General features: G+C 58.4%; 8 protein-coding genes across 8 annotated transcripts; 2 read left to right on the top strand and 6 right to left on the bottom strand.

Annotated features, from left to right (window-relative positions):
- Positions 1–187: 187 nt before the first annotated feature.
- Positions 188–1,293, bottom strand: HRG_10712 (uncharacterized protein; the record flags this gene model as incomplete). The annotated part of the gene is made up of 2 exons (XM_044869182.1): positions 188–731; positions 788–1,293. The coding sequence occupies 2 exons, from the start codon at positions 1,291–1,293 to the stop codon at positions 188–190; spliced, it is 1,050 nt and encodes a 349-aa protein (XP_044715924.1).
- Positions 1,294–4,790: 3,497 nt separating this feature from the next.
- HRG_10711 (est1 DNA/RNA binding domain-containing protein) lies at positions 4,791–7,215 on the bottom strand (the record flags this gene model as incomplete). The annotated part of the gene is made up of 3 exons (XM_044869181.1): positions 4,791–5,526; positions 5,601–6,929; positions 6,998–7,215. The coding sequence occupies 3 exons, from the start codon at positions 7,213–7,215 to the stop codon at positions 4,791–4,793; spliced, it is 2,283 nt and encodes a 760-aa protein (XP_044715923.1).
- A 6,173-nt stretch (positions 7,216–13,388) lies between these two features.
- HRG_10710 (thiF family domain-containing protein) lies at positions 13,389–14,969 on the bottom strand (the record flags this gene model as incomplete). Its single annotated transcript, XM_044869180.1, has 2 exons — positions 13,389–14,720; positions 14,775–14,969. 2 exons carry the CDS (start codon positions 14,967–14,969, stop codon positions 13,389–13,391), a joined length of 1,527 nt encoding a protein of 508 aa, XP_044715922.1.
- Positions 14,970–15,180: 211 nt separating this feature from the next.
- On the top strand, positions 15,181–16,821 carry HRG_10709 (MFS maltose permease; the record flags this gene model as incomplete). Its single annotated transcript, XM_044869179.1, has 1 exon — positions 15,181–16,821. The coding sequence occupies one exon, from the start codon at positions 15,181–15,183 to the stop codon at positions 16,819–16,821; it is 1,641 nt and encodes a 546-aa protein (XP_044715921.1).
- A 262-nt stretch (positions 16,822–17,083) lies between these two features.
- HRG_10708 (putative arb2 domain-containing protein) lies at positions 17,084–18,434 on the bottom strand (the record flags this gene model as incomplete). The annotated part of the gene is made up of 4 exons (XM_044869178.1): positions 17,084–17,407; positions 17,460–18,136; positions 18,188–18,303; positions 18,367–18,434. The coding sequence occupies 4 exons, from the start codon at positions 18,432–18,434 to the stop codon at positions 17,084–17,086; spliced, it is 1,185 nt and encodes a 394-aa protein (XP_044715920.1).
- Positions 18,435–18,866: 432 nt separating this feature from the next.
- Positions 18,867–20,335, bottom strand: HRG_10707 (uncharacterized protein; the record flags this gene model as incomplete). The annotated part of the gene is made up of 5 exons (XM_044869177.1): positions 18,867–18,997; positions 19,051–19,997; positions 20,065–20,074; positions 20,127–20,199; positions 20,264–20,335. 5 exons carry the CDS (start codon positions 20,333–20,335, stop codon positions 18,867–18,869), a joined length of 1,233 nt encoding a protein of 410 aa, XP_044715919.1.
- Positions 20,336–20,800: 465 nt separating this feature from the next.
- Positions 20,801–23,137, top strand: HRG_10706 (spermatogenesis-associated protein 20; the record flags this gene model as incomplete). The annotated part of the gene is made up of 5 exons (XM_044869176.1): positions 20,801–21,047; positions 21,120–21,344; positions 21,390–21,552; positions 21,616–22,730; positions 22,803–23,137. The coding sequence occupies 5 exons, from the start codon at positions 20,801–20,803 to the stop codon at positions 23,135–23,137; spliced, it is 2,085 nt and encodes a 694-aa protein (XP_044715918.1).
- A 292-nt stretch (positions 23,138–23,429) lies between these two features.
- Positions 23,430–25,329, bottom strand: HRG_10705 (dynein light intermediate chain (DLIC) domain-containing protein; the record flags this gene model as incomplete). Its single annotated transcript, XM_044869175.1, has 7 exons — positions 23,430–23,588; positions 23,683–23,998; positions 24,050–24,323; positions 24,375–24,468; positions 24,525–24,916; positions 24,966–25,115; positions 25,176–25,329. 7 exons carry the CDS (start codon positions 25,327–25,329, stop codon positions 23,430–23,432), a joined length of 1,539 nt encoding a protein of 512 aa, XP_044715917.1.
- Positions 25,330–25,694: the final 365 nt, after the last annotated feature.

Raw genomic sequence — 25,694 nt, 5'->3', positions numbered from 1 at the left:
GGGAGACACCCGGAGTCGAAGAAAGCTTTGATATACGAGGTGTTGTTGATAAGCACATCGAACAAGAACGGCGTGTTGTCTAGCCGTCCTTTTGCTAACTTTATATCCTTCTCCGTAGGCCCTTTTGTGAGGTCTTCACCGAAAACATCCTTTTCATCACGCCCCTGAGCACGATTTTTCTCAGGGGCTACTCGTTTTCCGCCTTCGTGTTGACGCCGTTGACACCGGCAGGGGCGTTGGGTGGAAAGCTCTTGTATTCACATTCTCTGAAGCGATGAGAGGGAGTCTTGCCACAGCGAACACACTGGCGGTTCTCGGAACGGCGGTCACGCGTGGTTTGGTCGACCCACGGAGCCCGAGGGCGAGAGTCCTCGGTATACTTGCTGCGGCCCGAACCGTTGTTGTTGGACGAGGACCTGTTAGACCCATTTTGTTGTTGTCCAGCCAGTGCGGCCACTATAGTTTGAACAATAGAGACAAGGTCGGCGGAGGAGTTGGTCTTGATTTGGTTGACCTCGCTCATCATGGTGTCACCGTCTTGGTCAACTTGGGTCTGGGTGGCCGGGGTGCGGATAGGTGCTTGGGACGTGGGGCCGTTGGTGCGGTTGGCAGGGAGATCCACGGTGATGGAAGAGTCATACCATTCGACCTGGTTCTGAACGTTGGCGTTGGCTTGAAATCGGGGCAGTGCTTCTAACTGGGTGGCGAGAGCCTGGGCAATGGTGACAAAGCTGTTGTAATCGGTAGATGACACGCCCAACTGGAGGGCGAGGCATCCCGGAGGTACGAAGAAAGTCCGCGGAGCAGAGTGTTGACTTTGGCGGCGCCGGTAGGGGCAAGGATGTCGGCGTCGGCGCAGTATGTCTCGAAGACATGGCGATACTGGGCAAACGGCTGGGCCACTCCTTGGCGGACCGCATACAGACGTCGGGCTGCGCGTTGGGTGGAGTCTTTGTCTTCGAACGACTCGTTAAGGTGCTTGAGGAGGTTGTCAGAATCCCAGGCGCCGTCCGTGTGGCGCAATTTCATCCAAGCCTTGGTCCGGTTGGCGCCATTCGGGGGTAACTCGGTGAAGATAGTGATGCAGATGGTACGCTCATCTCCGAGCTGATTCTTTTGTGGAGGGTTGGCAAGGATGTTCATCAAGCCGAGGGAATAGATGTCGAATTCGGCGAGATTTCCGTTCCATTTCGGAAGCCGAACCTTGGGACGACTGGGGTCATAAGAGGTAGGTAGTACGGGCGGTGGGGCGGAGAAGGCTGTGCCGTCAGGGGTATTACTGGTTTGGGACATGATGTTGAGAAAGTTGCCGATAGTGGTGATAACGTCGGGGAGTGCGTGTCGGTCCGTGGAAGGCAGCGCAACTGTGGCGACTGGTGAAGACTGGCGGTGCAGGTGCGCCTGATTAGGGCGTCACGGGTGGCGAGGAAGAAAAGCGAGGCAGCCGAGCGGCAGAGAACTCGTGATCAGAGTCGTCCAGAAAAGTATCAAGGTTTCAGTAAAGTCAATGCCAGAAGTAACTGAAATTCAGGGCAATATGCGAGACGTCGCGGGTGCCGCTGGAAGGGAAAAGGTGTTCAAAGGAGGATAGATATCGCTCCATCGGAAGTGAAGAAGTCGATAATATGTTACGATCAAGGCCGATATGGATAACCAGAAGGGACTTGGAAGAATAGTTAATTATCGACTTCTTAAGGAAGAAGGGAAGAGGAAGAGGAACTGAAGAAAAGGAGGAAGCGGTCTATATACGTAACGGTATGTGGAAGTGGATACCGTAAGGTATGTGGAGGTGGATACCGTAACATCGAGCAGCGGTTGTCGACGGCGTACCATCCACAAACCGACGGTGCAACAGAACGAATGAACCAAGAGGTAGAGAGGATTCTTCGGATATGGACGAATTATCTGCAGGAGAACTGGTTAGACTTGCTTCCAATCGCGATGGCGACTATTAACGAGAGGAAGCAACCTCCACCGGACTGAGTCCGTTCTTCTTCATGCACGGCTACCACAACGAGCCAATCCAATTAGTTGAGCATCGAAGAACGGAAGACACGACGCAGGGGGAAGCGACAGCGGAGGATTTTATTCAGAGACTACAGGACGCCACGGAGTTTGCGCAAGCAGCGATAGCTATGGCCCAGGAAATACAGCAAGCGCAAGCCAACAAGCACAGGACAGCCGCACCGAGATACGAGCCTGGGATTGGGTATACCTCAACTTGAGAAATGTCAAAACATCGCGACCCTGCAAGAAGCTCGATTGGCTACATGCCAAATATCAAGTGCTCGCGGAAGTTAGCCCACATGCCTACAGGTTGGATGTGCCTGGGCGCATCCATCCAGTCTTTCACGTCGACCTACTCCGGCCAGTCCCGGAGACCCATTGCCTTCGCAGAAACTCGATCAGAGAGTGCCCCACCGGTGCTGGTGGACGGCGAAAAGATGTACCTTGTTGAAAGAATTCTGGATGAAAGAATGGAAGGTACGCATAAGAAGGTGCTCGTAAAATGGCATGATTACTCGCAGCCTACGGGAACCCCTTACTACTATTCGACACACCGATGCATGGAAGCAATGGAAGAAGCATAAAAGGAGTGTCACCTTCTCAAGTCATCTTGCCACAGATTGCCACGACCCCCCGGAAGAGGAAACGTTGGAAGGGAGGGAGGTAATGTAACGGGCAAGCCGCTTTAACGGCGGCTGCGCCGCCTAGCTTCTAGAACCTTCCATTGGCTCGAAGCTATAAAATGCTATTGTGCTCTCATGTAGTAGATTCTCTTTCTTTCTTTCTTTCTTCTCTATCTTGATAGTAAACAGCATAGGGACTAGTTAGTTGTATCAACTCACTAGAGGCCTTTCACAGCCTCAAGCCAGCCTGGCTGTGGTTGATTGGGCTTACTGCAAGCCGGTATTGAGCAGAATGCAGATTTGGAGTAATATGTAAACCTGGCCCACTACGTTCCAGACGGCCAAGTAGTCCCGAGGCGAAAAATAAAGCTTATAGTAGGTTCAGTTATTAGTTCGAACGGCCTCCCGTTACCTGGCTAGTAAGGGAAAGCTACTAGGGGGGATATATAGAAGAGGTGTATAGTAAAACATAGCTTGACTCGCCAACCCGCCTCGGTTCGTATCAAACATGCTACATCCGCTGTATGCAGTAGGCAAAACGTCCCCACAAGCATCTTCGCAGCCGTTTTAAAAATCAGAGAGGCACGCAGTCCCAAGACCGTCCCACACGAAGCATACTTGGGGTGTACCATCCCATCTACCCGCGGAGCCTCTTTTCTCCTGGCCGCCTCATGGGAATACAGTAGGCTAGTTACGGCCCCGCGATGGGTATTGTCAAGCTGGTAAAATACCGTTACACCATGCAAAATAGGGGCACCCCCATTGGAGGTGTTACTAACGCGTATTATAAGTCCTTTCTCTACTCTAACAGGTATATACTCGGCAGATGGTAAGCTACGCATTGCTAAGCGAATCAAAATTGGGGAGACAGCGGTGTAGGGATTTTCTGGCACTTGTCTCATAGTGACATTTGCTGAAGAGCTGCTGTACCCCTACTATACGACGTCTTATTCGTCAAAGACCTTGCAAGAGACCTGCGCTCTATGCCTGCCGAGACGACACTCGACTTGCCACTGGTCTGCGCGTGGCCACGCTCTCATGCACTGAGACGACGGGGAACAAGAAAGGGCAAGGCAAAGAGTACATATCTTAAATAAGAGATATCAATAGAGGACGAAAAAGGGAAAATACAAAGGAGAGCAAACGAGGCGGCATGCAGTACCTGTTCGCCTCGGCCTGCTGCAACTCGCAAGGCGGCATATGCATGCGTCTGGTGACGGTTCGTGCATGAGGTGCTCGAACGTGTGTAAGGGCACAAAGTATGCATCATGTATCACTTCCAGGGCCCGGCCTGTTCCCTCCGTTGGGAACTAAGTCTGTTCGAGAACTGACCCATCTTTTCGAAGCATGCCCGCCGGCAAAGGGGGAAGGGCAACGAACCCACGAAAGAGCACATGAGGCAGCCGCTCCAGGCGAGATGAACCATACCCGAAACACAATATGCTACGCGACGTTGGGGGTTCACATACAGCATTGGAGGGGATGAAAAGAGGGCGGAAAGGAGCTCCTGCAAGATACACATGCGCATTATGATACCCACTTCGCTATCCAGGTCTAACGAGACATGCAGAGCCTATTCACGGCAAGCAAAAAAAAACATAATACAAGACGAGAGCAACGGCGCCGGCCTTCGGCTTTCGACACAATCAATGGCCGTCGCTGCCCCTCGCTAAGCCAAGAGCCGTTCCCGCTCGACGTCTGTCGTCGCTTCAGGTCAGCCCGCCTCACTCAACGCGTTTGAGTGGGAATGGGGACTCAAGTACCAACGGTAATTTGGCTGTAACCGCCTGGCGCCCCGAGTACAGAAAGCCCGTCCACATCATGGCGCACTTAAAGTCGACGTCACCTCTTCCTGTGGGTGCGTTCCTCGTGACGATCACTGCATCCGTCCTCCAGGCTTGGCCTCGGATGCTACTCACGTCCTGCTCTCTTCGGTTCCTTCTGGAACGTTGCCTGGCCCATCAACGGGCCCCGACTGGCGCTGTCCATCCTTCTGGCCGCACCAGCAGCGGCAGACAGGAGTCGGAGACGGGACTTCGGCAATCTTCGCCTTGTCTGGCTGCCCTTGTGAGCAGCTCAAAAGCCCTCCTGGCTCGGCTCCGACGACGGCAGGCTGGCCGCTCTGACACAAAGTAGAGTGTGCGAAGGGATCTAGTCTCTTCACGCGTCCTGGCTCGGTCGCGTGTTCCCTCGTTTTGATGTGTCTGGGCTATTGTCTGGTAGGCCTGCGAGCACAACGTCGTACGCTCGCGCGACCGAGAACAGCCGGGCATCTTCGTCCCAAGTCAACCACTTGCTCGAGCTGGCGAGTCTTCGCCCGATCCATAGGATCCGCTCCTGCCTCTCCAAAGCTTTCGAAGGAGGCTCCAGGTATCGATCAGACTCGTCGATCCTCTCGTTTTCGAACCATTTATCCGGGAAGTAGTCTTGCGCATACACTAGCCCGCGCAGAGCATAGTCTTCCGGAAGGGGATACGGAGGCTCACCCTCCTTCTCGGGTCCCGGGAACGCTTCCGTGTCGATTCTGGGCTTGCGCCCAATCGTCTGAAGCAGGTAGTTGAGCATGATGGTAGTCAGTTTCCAGGGGTATTCGTTCTCGATGTACGCCATGGCAGACGGGTAGCGGGACAGGTGGAGGAGGAACACCATGGTGGTGTGTAGACAAGACAGCGTGTTCTTGTCGCCCCAGCGACGAAGCACGATTTCGTATGTCCGGACGGCAAACGAAAGGGCCTGTCGAAATGTCTCGCCCGCGTACGCTTCCGCCTCGGCGCCGCCGCTTTCGTCCACGCTGGCGTCGGGCTCACCCAGTGGCTCCGCAATGGCTTGCATGATTACGTTGGACTTGGCACCGAATCCCAAGAGGGAGCAGCTAAGGGAGATGCCGACGTAGTACCTGGCTACTGGGTCAGAGAACAATGCCACGGGTGACAAGCAAATGGCAGACTTGGAAGGGAGAGGTTGACATACCCTGCCTCGAGCCAGTTGGAGCGCGCGCTGCCGATTCGCCCGTCCAGGAGGCTACAGAACTCGTCCATGGACGGCTCCAGCTGTTCCTTTGATTTTCCCGAAAAGAGGATGCCGTGCACGCGAACAAAGGCCGCGTCGGCCGGCTCCAGGCGCTGATGGGAGGCCGAGTTCAGGAGCGGGTCGAAAAGCGTCATGACGCTCTCCCGAGCGCTCGGAAAGGGAATGGGCACGCAAAGCGACTTAGCATAGTAGTAGAGCTGCTGCAGTGCGTTGGGCCGCGAAAGGATCGCCAGGTGGTGGTACAGGCGGCCCGTGGTGGGGGACTTGTCCGAGGCCTTGCTATACCAGTAGCGGGAGACGCCCGTCCACGTTTCTCGGTCCCTGATGTCGTCATCCTCGATTGCCATGCGGTATCTGCCCAGATCTCCAAGACACTCTATCCAGGTCTCCTCAAAAGCAGGTACCGTCTCGAAAAGCAGGGTCATCATGCTGTACGCGATGTAGATAAAGGTAAGCATGTGCTCCAGCGAGCCGGGCAGCTTGTGCCGCAGGAGCTCGAGAAACGAGTGGATGCCGTGCCGCCACATGCGTGCGGGCATGGCGTACTTGGAGGCCAGCCGCCGCAGAGCTTCGCTCGCTGACGGGTGCTGGCTCGCCAGGAAGAAGTCGTGATGCTCGTGGAGGACCGAGCGATGGAGAGCAATCAGGGCATGGTACTGCTCCTGACTCAGCCGTTTAGCCTGCTGCGAGCTGTCGTACTCGATGCATTTGCTCTCGATCATGACCAAGCCGGCATAGATGCCCTTGACCTCGGCAACGAGCTGCTCTTGCGATATCGGCTGCGTCTCCGGCTGCCGAATCATTTCCGACATGGACAAGCTGTCGGAAGAGACGGAGCGTGGGGCGGCATGCTGCGGAGACTGGCGATGACCCTTGGGGCGTCGCGGATGACCGAGTGAGGCCGACTGGGATGGGCGGGCCACAGTCTGCTTGGGGTGCGAATCATCATCGGGATTCCAGAGCTGACGCCCGCCCAGCTTCTTCGAAGCATGGCCGCGGTCAAAATCGCCAACGGCCTCGCTCAGCCTGGCGCGGCTGCGTCCCGGCGTGGGCGGAGAGGAACCCCGCTGCTGGGCCACCGATGCCGGAGGGGAGCAAATCTTCTTGCTGCCGCGCTGACCGGCGTCGGGCTGGTCCGCGGCACCCGCTAAGCGGTCGTTGGCGTCTGGCCGATCCGTAAGATCCAGGTGGCCAGGGGTCGGCCGCTTTCTGTGCGATCTGCCGGACCCGGTTGCTTCAGACGCGCGGCTGGCAGCAGCCTGGTTGTTCCTATATGCGCGCGCACACGTGGTCAATGCGCTGTCGGGCGGAAAGGGGTGGGGAGGGGGGCCACGAACAGGGGACTGTGAATGGTGACGTTCTGAAAGGCTTGCTCAATGTCTGCATCGTCGGCGAGGCTGGGGTGCCGTGTGGCGTCGGCGCGGACATGGGCCTTGAAGGAGTCAATGTCAGGCTGGATTTCGGCCTCGCAGAGAGGACAACTGCCGCGGCCAGCAGTCTCCTGGCGGGCCGTCTTGCGCAGGTGGTGCACCCAGCCCTTTGTGAGCTTGTCCATGCCGGATGCAGATGCAACTCCGACAGCTCGGGAGCGTCGAGGGCATACGGCGGTCGGATCGGCAGCGGGGGTGGATGGATACTCGCAGCAGCGCCGGGTTGAGGTCGGCGTGCTGTCCTGCTGTGTCGGCGAGACGCAGGCAGGGTATGGCCTTGTGGAGAGGGAGTTAGCATTGGAACAAAGATGGGAGGAGCTTGGGTAGGTCAAGTATTGGCGTCGTGTGCCTCCGAAGCCGGCCCAGCCGCACGAGCGGACAGGCAGGCGAGCCAGCCAGAGTAAGACAAAGGCGGCCCGGAAGGCAAAAAAGGGCGGCTGAGAAGGATAAGATGAGATAGCCGCAAAGAACTTACCTGGCGAGAAGAGAGGCGCACTAGCTATACGCCGTAACCGAGCGCCGCGAAGACGGGGGTGGAGAGACAGGTGAGGTTTGCGACGACGAAGTCAAGTTTGCGGTCCAGATCGAGCGGTACCTGAGAAAGCCTAGGGCTGTCGCGGAAGCTGCATGTACCCCGTGATTAGCGGGCCGAGGCGAGGGTGGTGGGGGGTGGGTTGCACTGAACAAGCAAGAGCAGGGAAGGTGCAGCTTCCTTGGGCTGTTCGTAGGCATGTATGTACATATTTACATAGCAACATGCAGGTTCTGTGAGGAAGGAAGGAAGGGGGGGGGGGGGCGCTTGGGGGCAGGCACCAGGCACCCCGAACAGGCAGGCAGGGAGGCAGGCAGGCAGGCAGCCTCGGTCGGTCGCCTTGACGCAGTTCGCCAGGCGCCTTTTGAGGCTCAAGTAACCAGAACCCCTGAAGGTGGAGCGCTGGATCATGACTGCTGCTTAGGGCATCTGCTCACTGACCTTTTTGTTTGTCTGTCTTGTGTCGTCTTTTCATGTGCACCAATTCTCGCCACCTGTACTGTATGTTGTCGTCCTTGGCTATAGACGTCTCTTGGCGAGGAAAGAGGAATGTCGTAGAATTAAGAGGGGATATCGGGAGGGAGGGAGACGAGCATCGAGATGAATAGACGGTTATAAGTAAAACGGACAGGGCGTGCGGCTCTTAATCATTCAAGGCGGTTACAAGGCAACACTTGCTGCCTGCCGTCTGCCTGAGAAGCACCTTTCTTATACTTGCGACTCCTGGCCTCATGCGTCCGCTGTGGGCGCAGCAGCAGGGGTTGTTCTGATCACGAGCGGTGAGTCCTGAGCCCATCCCTGTCTGGGCAGTCCGCGGCCTACGAACACTGTGATCGTGAGATGCTTGTCACATCATACATAACATGTTCACGGCATGCGCGCACGCGGGCTCCGAATATGAGTCGGTCTGCCTGACCCGCGACTGCATGCTGCCAGTTGCCGCTCGGCTGGTGCTGGCGGTGTGCGTCTGGCATGCGAAGACAGACAACAGCCTCGGATGGGAGTGCGCGGACTCTGCTACAGTCACGTGTCTGAGTCCTCGGTCGATGTCAAGGGCAATCCTTCTCCGTACGGAGTACTAAAGCACCACTCCCAACACGCGGCCGTCCGTCTCCCTCCGCGCTTTGTTCAGTCGCCCTCCTCCTGGCATCGGCCCCGAGCCTCAACGGCATCGCCTTGATGATGACGAGCGCCGCCCGCCAGTCGTGCGCAGGCAAGCACAGCGCGTTGCCTTGGCTGAATACCTCGGCTCTTCCAAGTGGTAGTCAGCAATGGCGCAGCTCTCGTTTCTTACCCTCGTCCTCCTCGGCCTCGGTTGGATGCTAAGGGCTCAGTCTCTACAACCCTGGCCTCAGCTCCCCCCGCGGGCCAGCTTTCCGTCACTACTCGCCTGAGCACGCCTTTCAGGCCGGCGAGTACGGATGATCCAACGTCCGCGAATCTGCTAGTATGTCCAAATCACACGCTGCATGCCTTGCGCTTCCGTGTCTCGGAACATCATCTCGACTCACCTTCTGTCCTCGCTCGCCCCGCCATGCGTGGCCAGCGGAATCATGACAAGCAACATCTGCGTTGCAGCCCTGCGTTGGAGGCATGCTCTTCTCTCTTCCCCCTTCATATTTCGCCCGCCGCACAACAAGTCAACCGAGAAGTGGCAAGAGAAGGTTTGTTCTCGTGTTGTCGACCGTCTGCGCGGTGCCGCATCTGTGCAGCTGCCCAGCACCGCGCTGTTCAGGCTCTCATCTTACCACACCTTGTGCATGACTCGAGGCGAATGGGAAATTCCCCAGGAAGAAGCACTGACGCGTGTCCTCCAGGCCTTGGAGACCCTCTACACGCCAGCTTATCGTGGACCGGGCCCTGGTTCGGCAGCGAGCCACGCGCCTGCTCCTAGTTCGACATGAATGGTCGACTTGGGCGGAGCCGCCTCTTTCCTCTGCCCGCCAACATCGGGCTTCATTGGCTCTGGCCGTCTCAAGTTTGTTACTGGTCGACGTCTCGTTTTCGTTGCCCCCGCTGGCAGTACCACCAAGCATCGCCTACAGGGCAAGCCTCACGCAGAGTTACAACGAACATTGCGTTGGAGCCCGAGTCGCCACCAGATCATGGCATGGGCGTATTCTGTCAAAAATACATTTTTGGCAGCCCGGCTCCCCGGCCCCCATTACGCTGGGGCCTACCAATAAATCACGACCCCGTGCGCTCCGAATGCGATAAAAATAACACGAGACTGCCCATGCTGGCATCAGTCTTTTTTCCCTGTCGTCGTCAGACGTTGTCGAGCGAGCCATCACAAAACGGCGAGCTAATCAAAATGAATGCGTATGCGCCTAGATGCATCGCGAACGGCAGAAGTGTCATGTAGTGTAATCCATAGGTGCTGGCTGAGCACCCATTTGACCCTGCCTCGCATTCCACTCCACTTCGTCGTAGGGTCAGTTTGGAGTTGTAACCCTGCCAACGTGTTCCCCGTCAGTATCACAGGGCAAGGCGGCAGCAGCAGCGTAGATAGACGATGGCAGGCCGGATCGATGCTGGGCTCTTGGCTGCTCCCGGCTTGGCTTTCGTCAATATGCAAGACGCGGCAACTCGTCTATGCCATGGAACCGGGGGATAGGGGCGGTTGTGAGACGAGGAGTTACCTTGGGTTCAAGCTGTAGAGCATACCACTGTGCTAGAGTATACACGGTAGAGTGACTCGACGTAGATTTAAGTCAATATCTGGACTTTTGAGATGAAAGCGAGCTGTAGCTAGAAAGACTCGCTAGGCTAAAAGAAATGACGTTAAAGTCTCTAGACTAGAGTGCCTCACATGAAACTGCATGTACCAAATGTCTTATTGTGCCTGCTTCGGCCGGGCTGGATTAACTGGGTCGTCTGACTTGACTGTTTCTTGTCAAGAAGAGGCAATCACAGCCTAGTTAAAGAGACAAGCTTCCCTTTCTCTCCTTTACTGGGAATGCATTAAACATCGCGAGGACAAGTGAATAGGGAAAGGAGGACAATCTATTTTAATTTGAATGGCTAGGTGAGAACAGGATGCTTCGGCGGATTGGCTTTATACACTCTGGCAATGTGAGACGGTTACTTGATCGCCGTCATTTCGAGAGAAAATGAAGCGTAAAGACTACCAACATTTGCAGCTCGAAACCGCGAGAAACAAAACGAATGTGACTCTGTCGACAGAGCACGGTGGCTCCGTGGTGGATAAAGATCAATCAATCTCCAAGCATTCAGGAGTTTGGCTGGCCCACAACTCCCGTTCCCGCCACTTCTACGACGCCGGCATCTTCACCAGTCTTGCAGTTTCCAGAAGCTTCTTCAACCACAGGGGGCTAACGAGTGTAGCGGAGCTCGCGAGGCTTAGAGGGTGAGCAAGTATTACCACGTGAAGAACCCCCAGGGATTACGTGGCGCTGCGGAGATGGAGAATTTCAATGGGGGGAATAGCATGATATATCATTGGCATAGCCTGATAGCAGGTCGGAAACAAGGGGCAGAGGCGCGTGGCGAGACGACGAAACCGTCATGCTGCGCCATCACCCCGACCAGCTGACCGGGGAACCAGATCCGGACAAGTTAGGTCATCAAATAATATACAACACCTTTTAATAAACGAGTCGTGCAGTGCCAAACTTGCCATTGGCCGCGAGAGACTAGTTCAAAACTTAGCTCTTACCTAAACGTTCCTGCGTAAGACCTTTATGCAGTCTGGCATGTAAGCAGAGCAGAATATGGTTTTGGAACTACGTATTGTGCTAGCATGGCGAAGTAGGGCTTTTGCTCCTCTGGGTGGTTCAGGTATTGCTAGAAGGTGCCAGCAGCGGCGAGGAAGAGTAGGTAGAGTCTGGTGTTGCCTGGCCTGGTTTCAGTGCAGAAGCTGTGGTGAAATAGCCCGCAGTCTCTAACTCGAAGGCTAGTTTCCGCGGTGATCTCTTCCGCGCGATGACTTTAGGATAGAGTGGTTATAGTTTTTTGTGTGACCGGATGTCTTTTGCTGGCGTTGGCTGCATGAAGTCAAGCCATGGGAGTGATACCAACATCATTGAGGTTTAGATGGTTGCTCTGGGATCCTTTTTGGCATGAGGACGTAAGAAACGGGCAGTGACTATTGCATCGCGTTGTAAGAGAAGTAAATACTGGTTTCTATAACCCATTGACTAGAAGATTGCCTACTATTGATCATCGATTCCCAGGCTCTCCGGTCCGCATGTCACCTCGTAGCTCAACTTGTTGTTGCAGATTTGCAAGTCTCAAAGAGCACGCTCCAGACCTACCTCTACACACCGCACACCAGGCATCAAGCATAGGCTTGAGGGTAGAATTTCTCGTATACAGCACCAGCCTCACGTCTACGGGAAGAGAAACGGTGGCAAACGGGCGCGCGATCTCGGCAACGGTAGCACGCAGCAGGCACAAGTTGGATCGCGATTCGACGCAAGCGACTCTCCCCGCCTCGCAATTGGATTCTGCCCGTGCTTTGAGAGACAGACGTCGCGAGCACGGCGAGATGGACCGAAATAGCCGGCGGCGCATCGTGGGGCAGGCACAAGGTGAGAGGTCATGGGGGCCGGTCATTTGAGGCATCTGGTTCCGTTTCCATCTCCGGCTGCATCGTGGCACAGGTACCCCGACATTTGTGTCTCCGTGCAAAGGCAGGAAAATTTGTGTCTCAACGACGGACCACCAGATTGTGTAGCATTAACGCAGGAAGCGAGAGCCAGGAGCTGGCTGGTCGGTGCGAGCGAAGAGATGGAGCCAGAAGAAAGGGTGCCCCAGGATTCCATATCCCTCCCATGCAGGCATCTGACCAAAGGCCCCCAATTGCGTGGCTCGACAGACCACATGGCGGCACATGGCTGAAAGGTGCGATGACGAAGAAGATATTGATGAAGCTGTAGCTTCATGCACATGAAAGCCATATCCGCCACGTCTCACCACTTGCCATGGAAGACACACAAGCCAACGGCTACCGGGCCAATAGTAAGCGCCTGGCTTGAATCTTGGCTTAAAAGTCGGGACGACCAGCTCTCTTAATGAGCTGAGATCGTCGTAAAGCCTTAACCCCTAACCCCGTGGTTTCGTCGCCTCATCTTGTCTGCCCCGCTTTGCGAACTGCATCATGCATTCAAGAAAGCCCCTGGCCGCTGGGCCCCAACTCCGATATTGTTGCTGTGCCTCGATACCTGCCTAACAAAGGCGCCTGCGTCTCCGGGAGACGGGGCGCCCAAGTCGGAGCTGACAGCCCACATGACTAGACACGGAAACAAAGTGAACCAAAGGACAAGACGTCTCGGTAGCAACGCCCCAGGTTTCCCAAGGGTGTGACAGCCAGTCACGGAGGGGAATGAGCACACACAAGACAAATTTGCTGTCACGATATCGTCCCAAACATCCAAGGCGGATCCGAGAGCGAGGAATCCAATTATGTGCGCGACGCTGCCGTCAGCTCGACGCCACCGATGTGCACCCAACGAGGCATTGGCCGTGAGTCCCCGTTCGTTCGTGCCGACTCGCTTCCTCTTACATGTCCACCATGCCAGTGCGGCTGTTGTCACCGCCCTCCCACAACTCGCTTGTCTTGTGCCCGTGCTTAGATCCGATGCTTACCTACATGAGCCCTCGCTCGGGCCGCTGCCCTGCATTTCACGCACCTCCCGGCTGACGGGCCGGCGGAATGTCCATGGAAAGACGGTACGTGGGAGGACCGAAGTTGAAAGGCAAGCCATCGGGGCGCCGCGGCGATGACGATACTGACGGGACTCGTTACCTGTATTGTCCATACGATGCCGCCTCGGTAAGCTTCGCTTCGACCCGTTCAATCGTTGCCTCGTCGTACAAGTCCTCGACCCTCTTTCCGGCCTTGAAGATTTCCTTTTCATGCCGTGTAGCCTCCTCTTTTGTCATGCACACCAGATCTTCCAAGCGGACCGTCGAGCATTTCTGGATGTCCTTGCCTTGGCCGATGACTCTCACGCTCGTCCTGTCCGGTCGGCGCCATCGAATCAGCACCAGCCTGGTCGGGATGCCACTGACGATGCTTCGCGCGCTGTACAGCTCTTCCGACAAAAAGGCCACGTCGCCCACCGTCAGCGGCGTCTTCAAGCCGACCATGTCGGGCTCGTACAGCCGGGCCAGCTTCTCTTCGGCGCCTTGCACATAGGCGAGGATGCCCTCGTACATCTTCTCTCTCCCCTTGGCGGGCACGTAGTCGATTGGGTAGCCGGCGATGCTGAGGATGACGTGGTTCGCAACTGTGAGGCCGAAGATGGCAGGCATTGTTCCGAGCACGGGCAGAATCCTGACGCGAAAGTTGGCCATGACACCGAGGTCACCAACCGAGCCCTTGTGGAACTCGTCGTCTGGCAAGGGTAGCAGCTCCGCCTTGCCCTCGCCGGCCTGTTCCGTCGAGTAGACAACGGGAATGCCACTCGTGATTCCCAGCAGCTTCAGCCGCCGCCGCGTCGCCTTTGACAGCCTATCATCCTTGCTCGTCCCAATATCCCCCACGACGATCCTGGTCGGATCGCTCTTGCATCCTGCCCCCATGGCGCTGATGACCGGTAGTTTGTGCTCGTGACAATGCTTGAGCAGCTCCACCTTCGTGTCGATGTTGTCAATGGCGTCCACGATGAAGGCTGGCTTGGTGCCATCGTCCCAGGGTCCCAGCATGCTGGCCGCAACGGCTTCGTCAAACTTGGCTTGGCGCAGATCGAAGTTGACCCAGGGCGCAATGGCAATGAGCCGGCGATGGAGACACTGGACCTTGGGAGTGCCGACGTCTGCGAGCGTCGCAACGGCATGGCGATTCAAGGAGCTGAGAGTGACCTGGTCAAAGTCGATGAGGCGAATCTTGGAGACGCCGGATCGTGCGAGCGAGGCCGCGCAGTGAGAGCCGACGCCCCCGCATCCCACAACGATGACAAAGGAGTCGCGAAGCTTCTCAAGACCCTGGGGCGTAAGAAAGACGCGGTTCCTTGTTAGCTGCTCGTTGATGAGGTCCTCGTCAAAGTCGCCGGCCTGCGCTCGTCTCGCCAGCTCCATGTTCCTTGCATCTTCCTTGTCGGCGGCCGACATTGGTGCCCCAAAGTCGTTGAGCTGCACCCGGGACCGTCAGCGAGCGTCAATCGTACTTGATGGAGCCACTGGAACCTTCTTAATGCCATGCTGGCTCTCTGCCAGTGACGGGATGGCGCTCTTGAGCTCATTCAGCCTCTCTTCCCTGTCGAGGGCCTGGTATCCCAAGAGCAGACATGCCGCAGTCGCACCGGAGAGGACGGCCGTGGCGATTAACTGAAGCCGAGGACTGGCTAGCAACTCTGGCATTAAGTAGGGCATGTTTGTCATCGTGACATTGTAAGTTGCGTTGCAGCTGCGCCTGTCAAGCTTGGTCGAGTGGCAACAGGCGGCGATGAAGGCTCGGTGTTGTGCGTGCTGAGTCATCGCCTTGCCACGGCCCAACTTTCCTGGCCGCCGCAGATGCGACTGTCGATGAGCAATGTCCAACACCGCAAAGCTCCTAGGCGATTGACAACACCGGCCTGGGCCGCCCACCGCAATGCGCCCCCGGCTCGTCGTCCGCCGACGCCCGGCCTTGGCCACGGCGTCTCGACCCCTCCCGCCACCGTCCTGCCGCCGGAGCTTGGCCACAGTCAACTCCATCAAGGCCCGCCCCGTTCTCCCCTTCCTCCTCGTCCCCAGAGCCAGCCCCTCGGTCGCGCGATCCTTCACCTCCGAGCGCCGGCAATGGCTCAAGCACGAAGCCAAGTTGGTGGTCCGATACACCCTCACCTTCTGGGGAATCCTCGCCGCCGTCGCCGCCATTTCCTTTGCCATCCACGAGGAGGTTGGCGAGAGGGACTTCCCAACACCGCATGAGTGGCACTACCTGACGCGAAAGTTCTTGAGAGATGCGCACAGGCGCAAGGACCCGAAAGACGGTGATGTCAACTGGGCCATGGCGCTGGACCTGGCAAGAACGGCCCTCCTCAGATTGGAGGACGGAGGCTCCGACGGCGCCCGCCTGACCAAGCTGTCGGATCGGGAGGTTCCCGCGTTGGAGGTTCCCGGCGAGTTCATACACTATGATATATCCGCAAATTCGGAGGAGTGGCGGAGGGGCTACTTTGATGCCATCATGCTGGCGGCCAAGGCGGCCGAGCACGTCGATGGCTGGGTCCGCGACCGGACACGCAACGTCGTCTCTCCTCCCGAGTTCGTCATCGGCCCATCCAACCCCCGCCCGGCGCCCATTCCGCCGGGTAACCCTCACGCGCCTCGCGAAGAAGACTGCGACCCGGCCTATCCCTCCGCCGACAACTGGTACATGAAGATTCTCGCGACCAAGGGGTTCATGTCGCGGCAAATGATGGAGGCGGCTCTCGAGTATGCGAGCTTCGTCGAGTTCAAGGGCCGTGCCGACGGGGCCGAGGCGCTGTACAGCCTGGCCTTGGCGGAAGCCACCAAAGGGAGCGAGCCGTCCACCCTGCCCTTTGATCCCAAAACCCTGGTCCTCAAACATGGCGTCGAGCCGGCCTCGATGAACATCTTGGACGCCCTCACCGCCAGCGCCAACTTCAAAGCCCGCAGGGGCGACGTCTCGTCGGCCCTCCCCATGTATATTTCTCTGCTCAAGACGCGGCGCAGCCTCGCCGATATCCCTCCTCCCGAGGCGTCCTCCAAGCCCAGACGCCGCTCTCTGTATCAACAAGTCACCAACTTCTTTGCGCCGCCGCCATACCCCGCACCGCCCGTAGATGGCTCTCGGCCCCCCTGGCGCAGCCCGTACGAGCGCTGTCAGGAGGCATCTCTGCATCTGTACATTGGTGAGATTATGTACGCAAACTCGTCGCACGCCGACGGCTTGGCATGGACGCGCGATGGGGTCGACTTGGCCGAGGAGCAGCTCCGCGCTCTGAGCAAGACAGAAAAGGGGGCCAAGCAGACGTGTCGGGAATGTCTCGCCACCGGCCTGGATAACTGGTCTACGATGGTGGCGCGGCTGGCGAGGGCCGAGGAGGCCAAGGGCAAGAGCGGCTCCAAGTCAGCCATCTTTTCCTTGTGGAGCGGGCCGAAAGATGCCGAGGGCCGCTGGGCGGCGGAGGAGGCCGTGGTGCAGGAACGCATGAGGAGGACTGCGGAGCTGATGGAGGACATAGTGCCGCCGGAGACGGGTCTTCTTTCATATTTTAAAGCGTAAAGGCGGTGAACAGCGTCGAGCCGTTTCAGCGCTGGGCTACGCTTTCTTGTCTGCGGACTGCGTTCGAACGGCCGTCAGGATCACTATTGGCTTGGAACATCTGTACGCTCCTGTTTTCTTCATCGGCTATCTGCAAATTTGGTGAAACCAGCCTCGGAATGTCGTCCCAAACATGCACCCGCTCCGATCAAGACGGGGCAATCCCTTCTTACTCCATCCCCTCTTCACTCAACACTAACCCCTTTCCATCTTCTCCCACCCCTTAGACAAAGGACGTCGAAGACACCCAAGGCTTCTGATCTTCTGGCACCTTTGCCCAGTCTTCGTCAGTGAACTCGCGCTCCTCCGGCTCGTCGGTGACGACGATCTCGACAGGCGGGTTCTCGAACCCGGACGTCGTGGCGGCGTCTTCGGCGTAGCGCAGTGCTGACTCGAGGGCGCGGATAAGGATGACCTCGTCGTACAACGGTTCCGACGAGGAGTAGCACGGGCATCCAAGGTTGGGGATACCCTGGTGTGCGTTGCCGGTCGGCGGAGCGAGCGCTGTGTCGAGGGGTAGGTTCGAAGTGACGTACGCCCGGGTGCGCTGAGATTGGTGAGTACGTGTGTGTGGACGGAGGGCGTCGTCCCAGAATTACCTTCGTAAGAAACTCCTTGAAGGCTGGTGTCTTCAGGCCGTCGTCGGGGTAGACATGTCCAAGCAAAAGCATGGAACTCAGCCTGTCTCCCCAAGCCGCCCAGTTCACCTCGTTGTCCAGAAACTTGGTCACAAGCTCGCAAGATCCTCCGATGGCAACGAGGCTGATGATGGCATCCTGCTTGGCCAAGCCCCCAATGACCTCTCTGAAGACATAGTTGACGTGGCTTGCCGGATCCTCGTTCTGAGGGATCGAGTTCAGGGCAGGCACATGCTGCCTGCCGAGGTGGACCATGCTCGGCAGGGGAATGTTGGCACTAGAGGTGACTGTGAGGCCGCGTTTGCCCTCCGGCCACCAGTACAGCTGGCCTGTGTTTGCGAGGACGACGCCAGGGGGCGAGGAGTCGGTTCCCGAAGAGGCTTGCGCCTGGAGAGCCTGCACAACCGAGACCATGCTGCCTTTGTCGATGCCGCCAGGGCCGCTGAGCACGCGGCCGGCCAGGACACCGAGATCCTGCGAGGGCTCGCCGAAGATGACGACGACGCGAGCCCTGGACATGAGGTCGGGACTCACGAAAACAGGGACATGGCGATCCTGTGGCGCCGATCCCAGCGGCAAGGCGACCTTCTGGAGCCCCTGCTTCTCGAGGCGCTCATGGACGAGGCGCTCCAGTGCTTCTACCGCGGGCGTAAGTCTCTCGCTTGTCCACGATCAGAAGAAGCTCTTACGATCAAACCTGAAGCGCTGGCGAAAGTTGATACGCGGGTGACGGTTCAGGAAGAACTTGAAATAGAAGTGCGGGTCCGCAATCGATCGAACCTCGTCCTGGGCGTTGACGAAGTATCTGAGCGTGGGGCATCAGCTAAACAGCCTGGATGTGCCAAAGAGGGTCCTGGTGGCGACATACCCGAGGCCTTTGAGGTCGGCAGGGAACACAGGGTCCTTGGGGAGGCCCGACCAGTGGCGACGAAACATGGCGAGCGAATGAATGGTGGATGATGGCAACTACTATCGTTTGCTGTCGTGTCGTGTGCTCTGGCCAAAGGCTTTGTGCGTGGGCAGAGTCACAAAAAGGTCAAGGGCAGCCGAGCGGTAGGAAAAGGTGCGTTGAATACGGGAGATTCTTTTATCGTGCGGCTTAACGAAACGGAAGGAAGTGTTTTGTGGGGGGTGGTTTCCCCCGTCGTCACCTGAGGCAACCAAGCCCTGCAGGATTTATCGCTTTCCGTTTGGGACAGAGCCAGCGCAGCATCTGCAAACAGGGCAGAAGAGTCGCCGATTCACCATCGCTTCATTCTACCCATCCGTAGTTGAGAGAAAAACCAAGACGCCGTGCAGATGCCGCAATTTCCATCCAATCAAGTTGCCACTTGCTTTGCACCCTCAACGCCGATAGATGGGCCAACCTCATTTGTTGGAGGAGCCGGGAGTGTAGCGGCTACGGAAAGCCTGGCTGATGCTGAAACGGCTGCTGATGGCCCCGCGGTTCATATGGCTGGCCAAGGCTTCCTCCAGTGCCGACTGCGTCACGGATGCATCTATCGACTTGGTTAGTAAGACAATACAAAGAGAGACGGGCCTCGAGCATTACCATCGAGGTCGCTGAAGCTGCTCCCCATGCTCGGTGTACCCTCGCTTCCCTCGCGCGACGCGGCTCTGCGCTTGCCTGCAGGGCTGCGGCCCGCCAACTCGGCGGCACGGCGAGGCGACGACAGAGGGCCACCCATCACCTGCTCGTGGGCCTTGCCGGGTCGAGGAAGATTCGCCGCCGAGCTCGCCGACGAGTCGGACGTGTGGGATTGCAGGGCAGCATCCTTGCCGGAGCCCTGGTGTCCGCGCTCTGCAGCGATGCGGCCGTCACCCTTGAGCGTGGAAGCCAGGTCCTGGGCTGACGCATGCTCCGGTGCGGCTCGATACGGCTGGAACGCTGGCTCCGACTCTTCGTCGTCCTCGTCGTCGTCGTCGTTGTCGACGTCGTGGTATGACTGAGCAGCTTCTTGCTGCTGGAAGCGGGGCGGCCGCCGGATGATGCGAGATTGGGCGGGGCTGGACCCATCGTCATCGGACGAGGTGGACTCGGCCGGGCCCGGCGACGCCCCCCTTCCCTGGTCGTTCCCAGGTGTGGCCTCGGGTGACTTGGCAGTCGACGACGCTACGGGCAACGACGACAAGCGCCTCCGGCCGCCCGTGTCTGTAGTACGACCAGACACGGGCAGTCTCCCGGACGAGCCGCCGGCGTCTTTCTGGGTCGCGGTATTAGCTGAAGCATTGCGCGACGCACCCGGCCGTCCGGACCCAGCCATGGACGCAGGAGCGGCACTGCCGCTGTCATGTCGTGGCATAGGCGAGTCACGCCGGACGGACAGAGCCGAGGCGGTGCGCGGATGCTCGGAGCCCGGGACCGGCGAGGGAGCGGCGGAGCCCCTGGCGGCAGCCGTGGCCTTGCGAACCTGGGCGCGGACCTGCGATGCGTGTCGCTCTGTCAGATAGGCCACCTGCTGGAGAAGGAAGTCGACGGGGACCTCGAAGCGTTGGGCACTGCGCAAGGTTAGCACTCAGGTCATGGCATCGTCGTCGACGCGCGATGACGGCGCCGGAGACGTACACGAGATTCCCTGCGCCAATCGTCAGCCGCGTCAAGGCGGCTATGGAGTGTGGGGAACTCACAGTCAATGTCGGTCTGCGCGGCACCGGACAAGATCTTCCAGAGAGCCTCATCTTTGGTCGGATCCCAATGCACCTAGACGGACGACATGGTCAGCAGGCCGGGGGGACAGCAGCTCGGCGTGGACCAGTGCTCGTACCGGCGGCGGGTCGACAAAGTCGCCTCGCGGGATGGGGATGCGCACGAAGACGGTGTACGTTGGCTCTGCCATGGCTGTGCAAGATGGCCACCCTGGGCTGCGGCATGGAGGAGGAGGAGAAGGACGATGGATGAAAGTGAGACGCAGGCCGGCTCGCGGCGCTGGAGGCAGGCCTGCCGTGGTACCTAGGTTGGGTAATAGGTACTAATACATGCACTGTAGGTTCCAGAGGTACGTAGCCACGGCCGGGGAGGCCTATCGATAAACGGCCCGTGCATTAGCCCGTAGATCTGACAGCCTTGGTCCGCCAATCCCAGACATCGTCACCAGCCCCGCCAAACTCGACGATCCAAATCCCCGCCAGAGCCTTCGCCCTCAAGTCGACCTAGCGCACTATAAAGAAAGAAATCAACACTAGAAGGAACTCTGCATCTGCACTCGAAATCCTCCAACAGGGCCATTTCTAACGGCTGAGCTGCCCACGCCACCGACGTGCTCTTCACGCTGAGTGCAGGCACGCTCGCTCGCTCGCTCGCCATGGGCGTATCCCACCTGACGGCCGTTTGCAGCCCCATTGCCATCGACGGTGGAGGGTTCCAAGGGGGAACGTCAGCCGGTCAGCCATCGACTCTTCGAAATCGAGCCAGCTCCAGTAAGAGTCCGTTCGTCAAGACCGGGCAGGATAGTCTGGTGAAATGGCAGCTGCTGGATGCGGACTCGGTGCGGCGCGCCGAGAGAGAGAACAAGCTCATCTTCCTGCACGTCGGATACCGAGCTTGCCACTGTGGGTTCTCCCTTCGCACAGTCACCTCTCACCAGCCCAGCAGTTCCGTGTCGAGCTTATGCGTGCCTGCAGTCTGTCGCATCATGGCCCTCGAGTCCTTTTCCAACCCCGAATGCGCTGCCATACTCAACGACGCATTTGTCCCCGTCATTGTCGATCGAGAAGAGCGCCCCGACATTGACACCATTTACATGAACTATGTCCAGGCCGTCAGCAACGTTGGAGGATGGCCGCTGAACCTCTTTCTGACGCCCGAGCTGGAACCCGTCTTTGGAGGCACCTTCTGGCCCGGCCCCGGCACAGCGCGACGCACAATGGCCGAGCACGAGGACCACCCCCCAGACTTTCTCACCATACTAAGAAAGGTGCACGACATCTGGAGACACCAGGAAGGTCGCTGTCGAAAGGAGGCAACTGAGATCCTGGGCCAGCTGCGAGAGTTTGCCGCCGAGGGAACTCTTGGCACCCGTGGCATCGTCGGCCAGCCATCGCTGGCGCCGCCAGGGTGGGTTGCCCCAGCACCGGCGCACGCTGCAGGGGCCAGGGACAGAGATGCTCCCGTGTCTAGTGAGCTGGACCTCGACCAGCTGGAGGAAGCTTGTACACACATTGCCGGCACCTATGACCCCGTCCACGCAGGATTTGGACGCGCACCCAAGTTCTTGACCCCGCCGAAACTGGCATTCTTGTTACAGCTGCAACAATATTCCAGCCCCGTGCAGGATGTCGTCGGGCAGGCAGAGTGCAGACGCGCGTCGGACATGGCAATCGGGACGCTGCGAAAGATTCGCGATGGGTCCTTGCGCGACCACGTTGGAGGCGCCGGCTTTGCGCGTTGCTCCGTCACCCCGGATTGGAGCCTTCCCAATTTCGAGAAACTCGTCGTCGACAATGCTCTATTACTGGGCCTGTATCTCGACGCCTGGCGTGTCTGTGGTGGACAGGCCAGCAGCGAGTTCTTCGACGTCGTGGGCGAGCTCGTTGAGTATCTGACTTCGGAGCCCATCGCCCTCCCCGACGGCTGCCTAGCCTCTAGCGAGGCTGCCGATTCCTACTACCGGCGGGGCGATTCCGATATGAGAGAGGGTGCCTGGTACCTCTGGACTAGGCGGGAGTTTGACTCGGTGCTTGATGCGGCCGACAGGCACATCAGCCCCGTCGTCGCGGCGTATTGGGATGTTCAGGAGGATGGTAACGTGAACGAGGACCACGACCCCAACGACGACTTTATCAACCAAAACATCCCGAGAGTGGTCAAGACGCCCGAGGAGCTCGCGGCCCAGTTTAGCATCCCCGTCGAAACTGTTGAGCAGTACATCCAGACCGCCAAGTGGGAGCTCAAGGCCAGGCGGGAGCGAGAACGGGTGCGGCCCGCGCTGGACAACAAAGTCGTCACGGGCTGGAACGGGCTGGTGATATCCGCCTTGGCGCGGGCTGCCGCGGCCCTCAAGAAGGTTGCGCAGGCCAAGGCCGAGCGGTGCCTGATCACGGCGAGAGCGGCCGTTTGGTTTATTCAGAAGCGCATGTGGGACCCAGACGCCGAAGTGCTGTACAGGATATGGCGGGACGGGAGGGAGACGGAGGGGTTTGCGGACGACTACGCCTACTTGATCTGTGGTCTTTTGGACCTGGTTGACGCGACGGGTGACGAGAGCCTCCTCGCCTTCGCCGACACCCTTCAAAGTAAGCACCGCTTCCGTCGCTCCTGTTAGCAGATCGGCAGCATCAACTGACCTCGGTCCCCCTTGTCCGCAGAGACTCAGATCAGACTCTTCCACGACCCGGCTGGCGGCTTCTTCTCCACGACGGCGTCGTCGCCGCACGCCATCCTCCGCCTCAAGGACGGCATGGACACGTCGCTGCCCTCGACCAATGCCGTGTCGGCCGCCAACCTGTTCCGCCTCGGCGCCCTTCTGGACGACGCCGCCTTTTGCGCCCGCGCCCGCGCCGTCGTCAACGCCTTTGAGCCCGAGATGCTGCAGCACCCCTGGCTGTTCCCGGGCCTCTTGGCCGCCGTCGTCATGGCGAGGCTGGGCGTTGAGGTGTCGGCCGTGCACGTCGAGTACAAGGCGGCGAGGGAGCAGTCGTAGGTTGCGGGGCAGACAGAGGTGGGCTTCCGTCCTCTTTTTCCTCTTTGATGATGCCGAAATGCATGCACGACGGAGCATTCGATAGCCCTTCCGTAGACTCGTGCAGCGTCCACATGCGACTGTTTGATAGACGCCAATCAGGCGCAGGCCTACAATTCGCCTCGAGCATGTCTTTACTCCGCTTGCAAACAACTTCTCTTCTCTCCGTCAGGGGTATCTATTTGCAAGCCACAGCGGCCCCTTATTCAATGTCCCTTTCCTCGCCAACCACGAGAAAGCGCCAGCTGGGCGCTCACGAGCGAGGTCCATCCATCGACCCAGCCGTCCTGTTCATCAGCCCGCTGAAGAAGTTTTGCAGCTGCTCCGTGTCGATTTCCTTGGCCATGTTGCTCACGGGGTTCTCGTCGTCCGACTCGTCGGGCCCGGACGAGGCCACGCGCGCGTTCCGGTCCTGTAGTGGGTCAGCCACGGCTCTCCTGCTCGTACATGCTCCCAGTGGTCCCCAGGAAGAACAAAAGGAGAGGGGGCCTGCGCTGAAGCCCTACCTTGAGACGTTGCAGCATGTCATCGGCATCGACTTGGATGCCGCCCATGTTGAACTGCACCGGCCCGATGTGATCGTTGACGCTCTTCTCGTCTGCAGGGTCTGATCGTCTCGCGCCCGTGGATACCGTGTTCTCGGTTGCCTTTTCGGGCGCCTTGGACCGAAAGGCCTCGAGGATCTTGAGCTGCCGCTCAAAGAACTCTTGCGGATCCTCGCTCTCCACACCGACCGCCGACCCGTCGCCCATGGCGCTCTCGACGACGGCTAGACCACCGCTGTGGGGGTCACGGCACCAATATTCATACTGCGCAATGGCGCTGGGGCCCCGAGTCGAGTGGCCGTTCTCTTGGGGGTTGCCCGCGTCTTGCCCGTCATCCTCCATAGTCGGGATCTTTGAGCCGGCAGGTAACTTGATGTCCTCCTCCCAGCCGCTGGAGACGAGCTCGGCGTCAAAGGTGCCGCCCAAGATGCGGATTTTACCCCAAGAGTCCCAGTTGGGGGCCACGACGATTTTGTCGCGGTCAATGACGTTGTGCTTTAGAGGCTGTCGTTTTAAGAGAGATGTGATGCCAAGCGTCGAGTGAAGGAGCACGGGAAGCTGCGAGGTTGTGTTTTGCGAAGTGTAGATGAGAGAAGCGCCATCTAGAGTCAGTTAGCAACCAAGGCCTCGGGACACGGTCAAGGGGTGCTCACGCCGTAGCAGCACAGTTCGGAGGTATTGCAGAACCGTATCAAAGTCTGGTTCCTTCCATCCCATGCTCTTCTCTAGAAACTCCATTTTTTGTGCCTGCACAGTGTCAGCCACGGAGGTCCGCAAGGACGGCAAGGGCAGGCAAGTCTTACGTTCTGGCAGACAACAGACAACGGCAGACCAAGAGGCTCCGTCCATTCTCCAGGCCCGAGGGGCAACAAACCGTCTCCATCGCCAGTGGTGCCCGTCGTGGATGGTGTTCCGTCGAGGTTTATTGTCGCGCCCCCACGTCCCCTTTCTTTCCACGAGGCCATGACTTCCTCCATTTCGTTGCGCGCCTCCGCCTTGACGTGGCTCATGACTTGTTCGAGGACCTGTATCCAATTCCATAGTTGGCGTAGCCATAAATGCGGCTGCGACCAGTCGAGGAGTATGACGAGCGTCGTGTTTGGCACCGTCTCGGCCGTGAGTAGGGGAGAGACGAGGGGAGCGAATTCGGTTGATGGCTGGGACAGGAGGTAGAGTGAAACGCGCGCCAGGGTGTCTGTTCACCATCAGTCGCCGAGCCACGAACAAGGGCCATGAGCGCTCACCTTCTTGATCGGCGTCGAGCACGTCATAGTATGTATATCCTAGGGCAAAGTTGTTGGCGATGGGTGGCATCTTTTGCCTGTCAAAGCTCCGTCTCGCGGTCGTGCCAGATAGAGATTCGAGAAACTCTCGCTGCGACTCGGGGGTTCCGCCTGGATTTTGTCAGCGCCTCGGCCGAAGCAACCTTGCCCCCGGGAGCGAATCGCACGTACCTAATACCAGTATATTCTTTTCCGGCAGCTTCTTCCCGCTGGCGACCGACTCCAGCATGGATGTCCACAGGTTCCGCTTCTGGTCGCCATTGCGGCCGACCGACTCTCCTGAAGCGGCCGTGTACGTAGAAGCTCGCTCGTTTCCGCCCGCCATTGCCGTGGCTTCCGCTCTCGCAGGGAAAGGCAGTCGGCTAGTTCATAGGCCAAGGTGCTTTCGGGTCGGCGACGCGTCGTCGGCACTGGAGCGCGTTTCGATGTCGTCACTGGCCAAGGAGGTTTCCGTTTAAACTAATCAAGGCCGAGGTCGGAGCATCTTGTTCAGGGGTCGATGAATGGCGTCGTCAGTAGTGTCGATGAGTAAGGGCCTAATCGCAGCGAGCAAACGACATGGCCGGAGGGTGGTCGAGCGCGGAGTATCAGCACCGTCTGTCAAACGAAGTGTCATCTATCTCCCTTCGTCTACCCAACGCAATGAGGCCAAACGTTCATGGTGGGGAGTCGGCGGTGCTAGCGTCGGCG

This window comes from Hirsutella rhossiliensis (genome assembly GCF_020360975.1).
Source record: "Hirsutella rhossiliensis strain HR02 chromosome Unknown scaffold00016, whole genome shotgun sequence".
In the NCBI taxonomy this organism is placed as follows: Eukaryota; Fungi; Ascomycota; class Sordariomycetes; order Hypocreales; family Ophiocordycipitaceae; genus Hirsutella; species Hirsutella rhossiliensis.
Note: the sequence above shows the minus strand (reverse complement) of the source record. Positions and strands in the feature narration are given on the sequence as shown.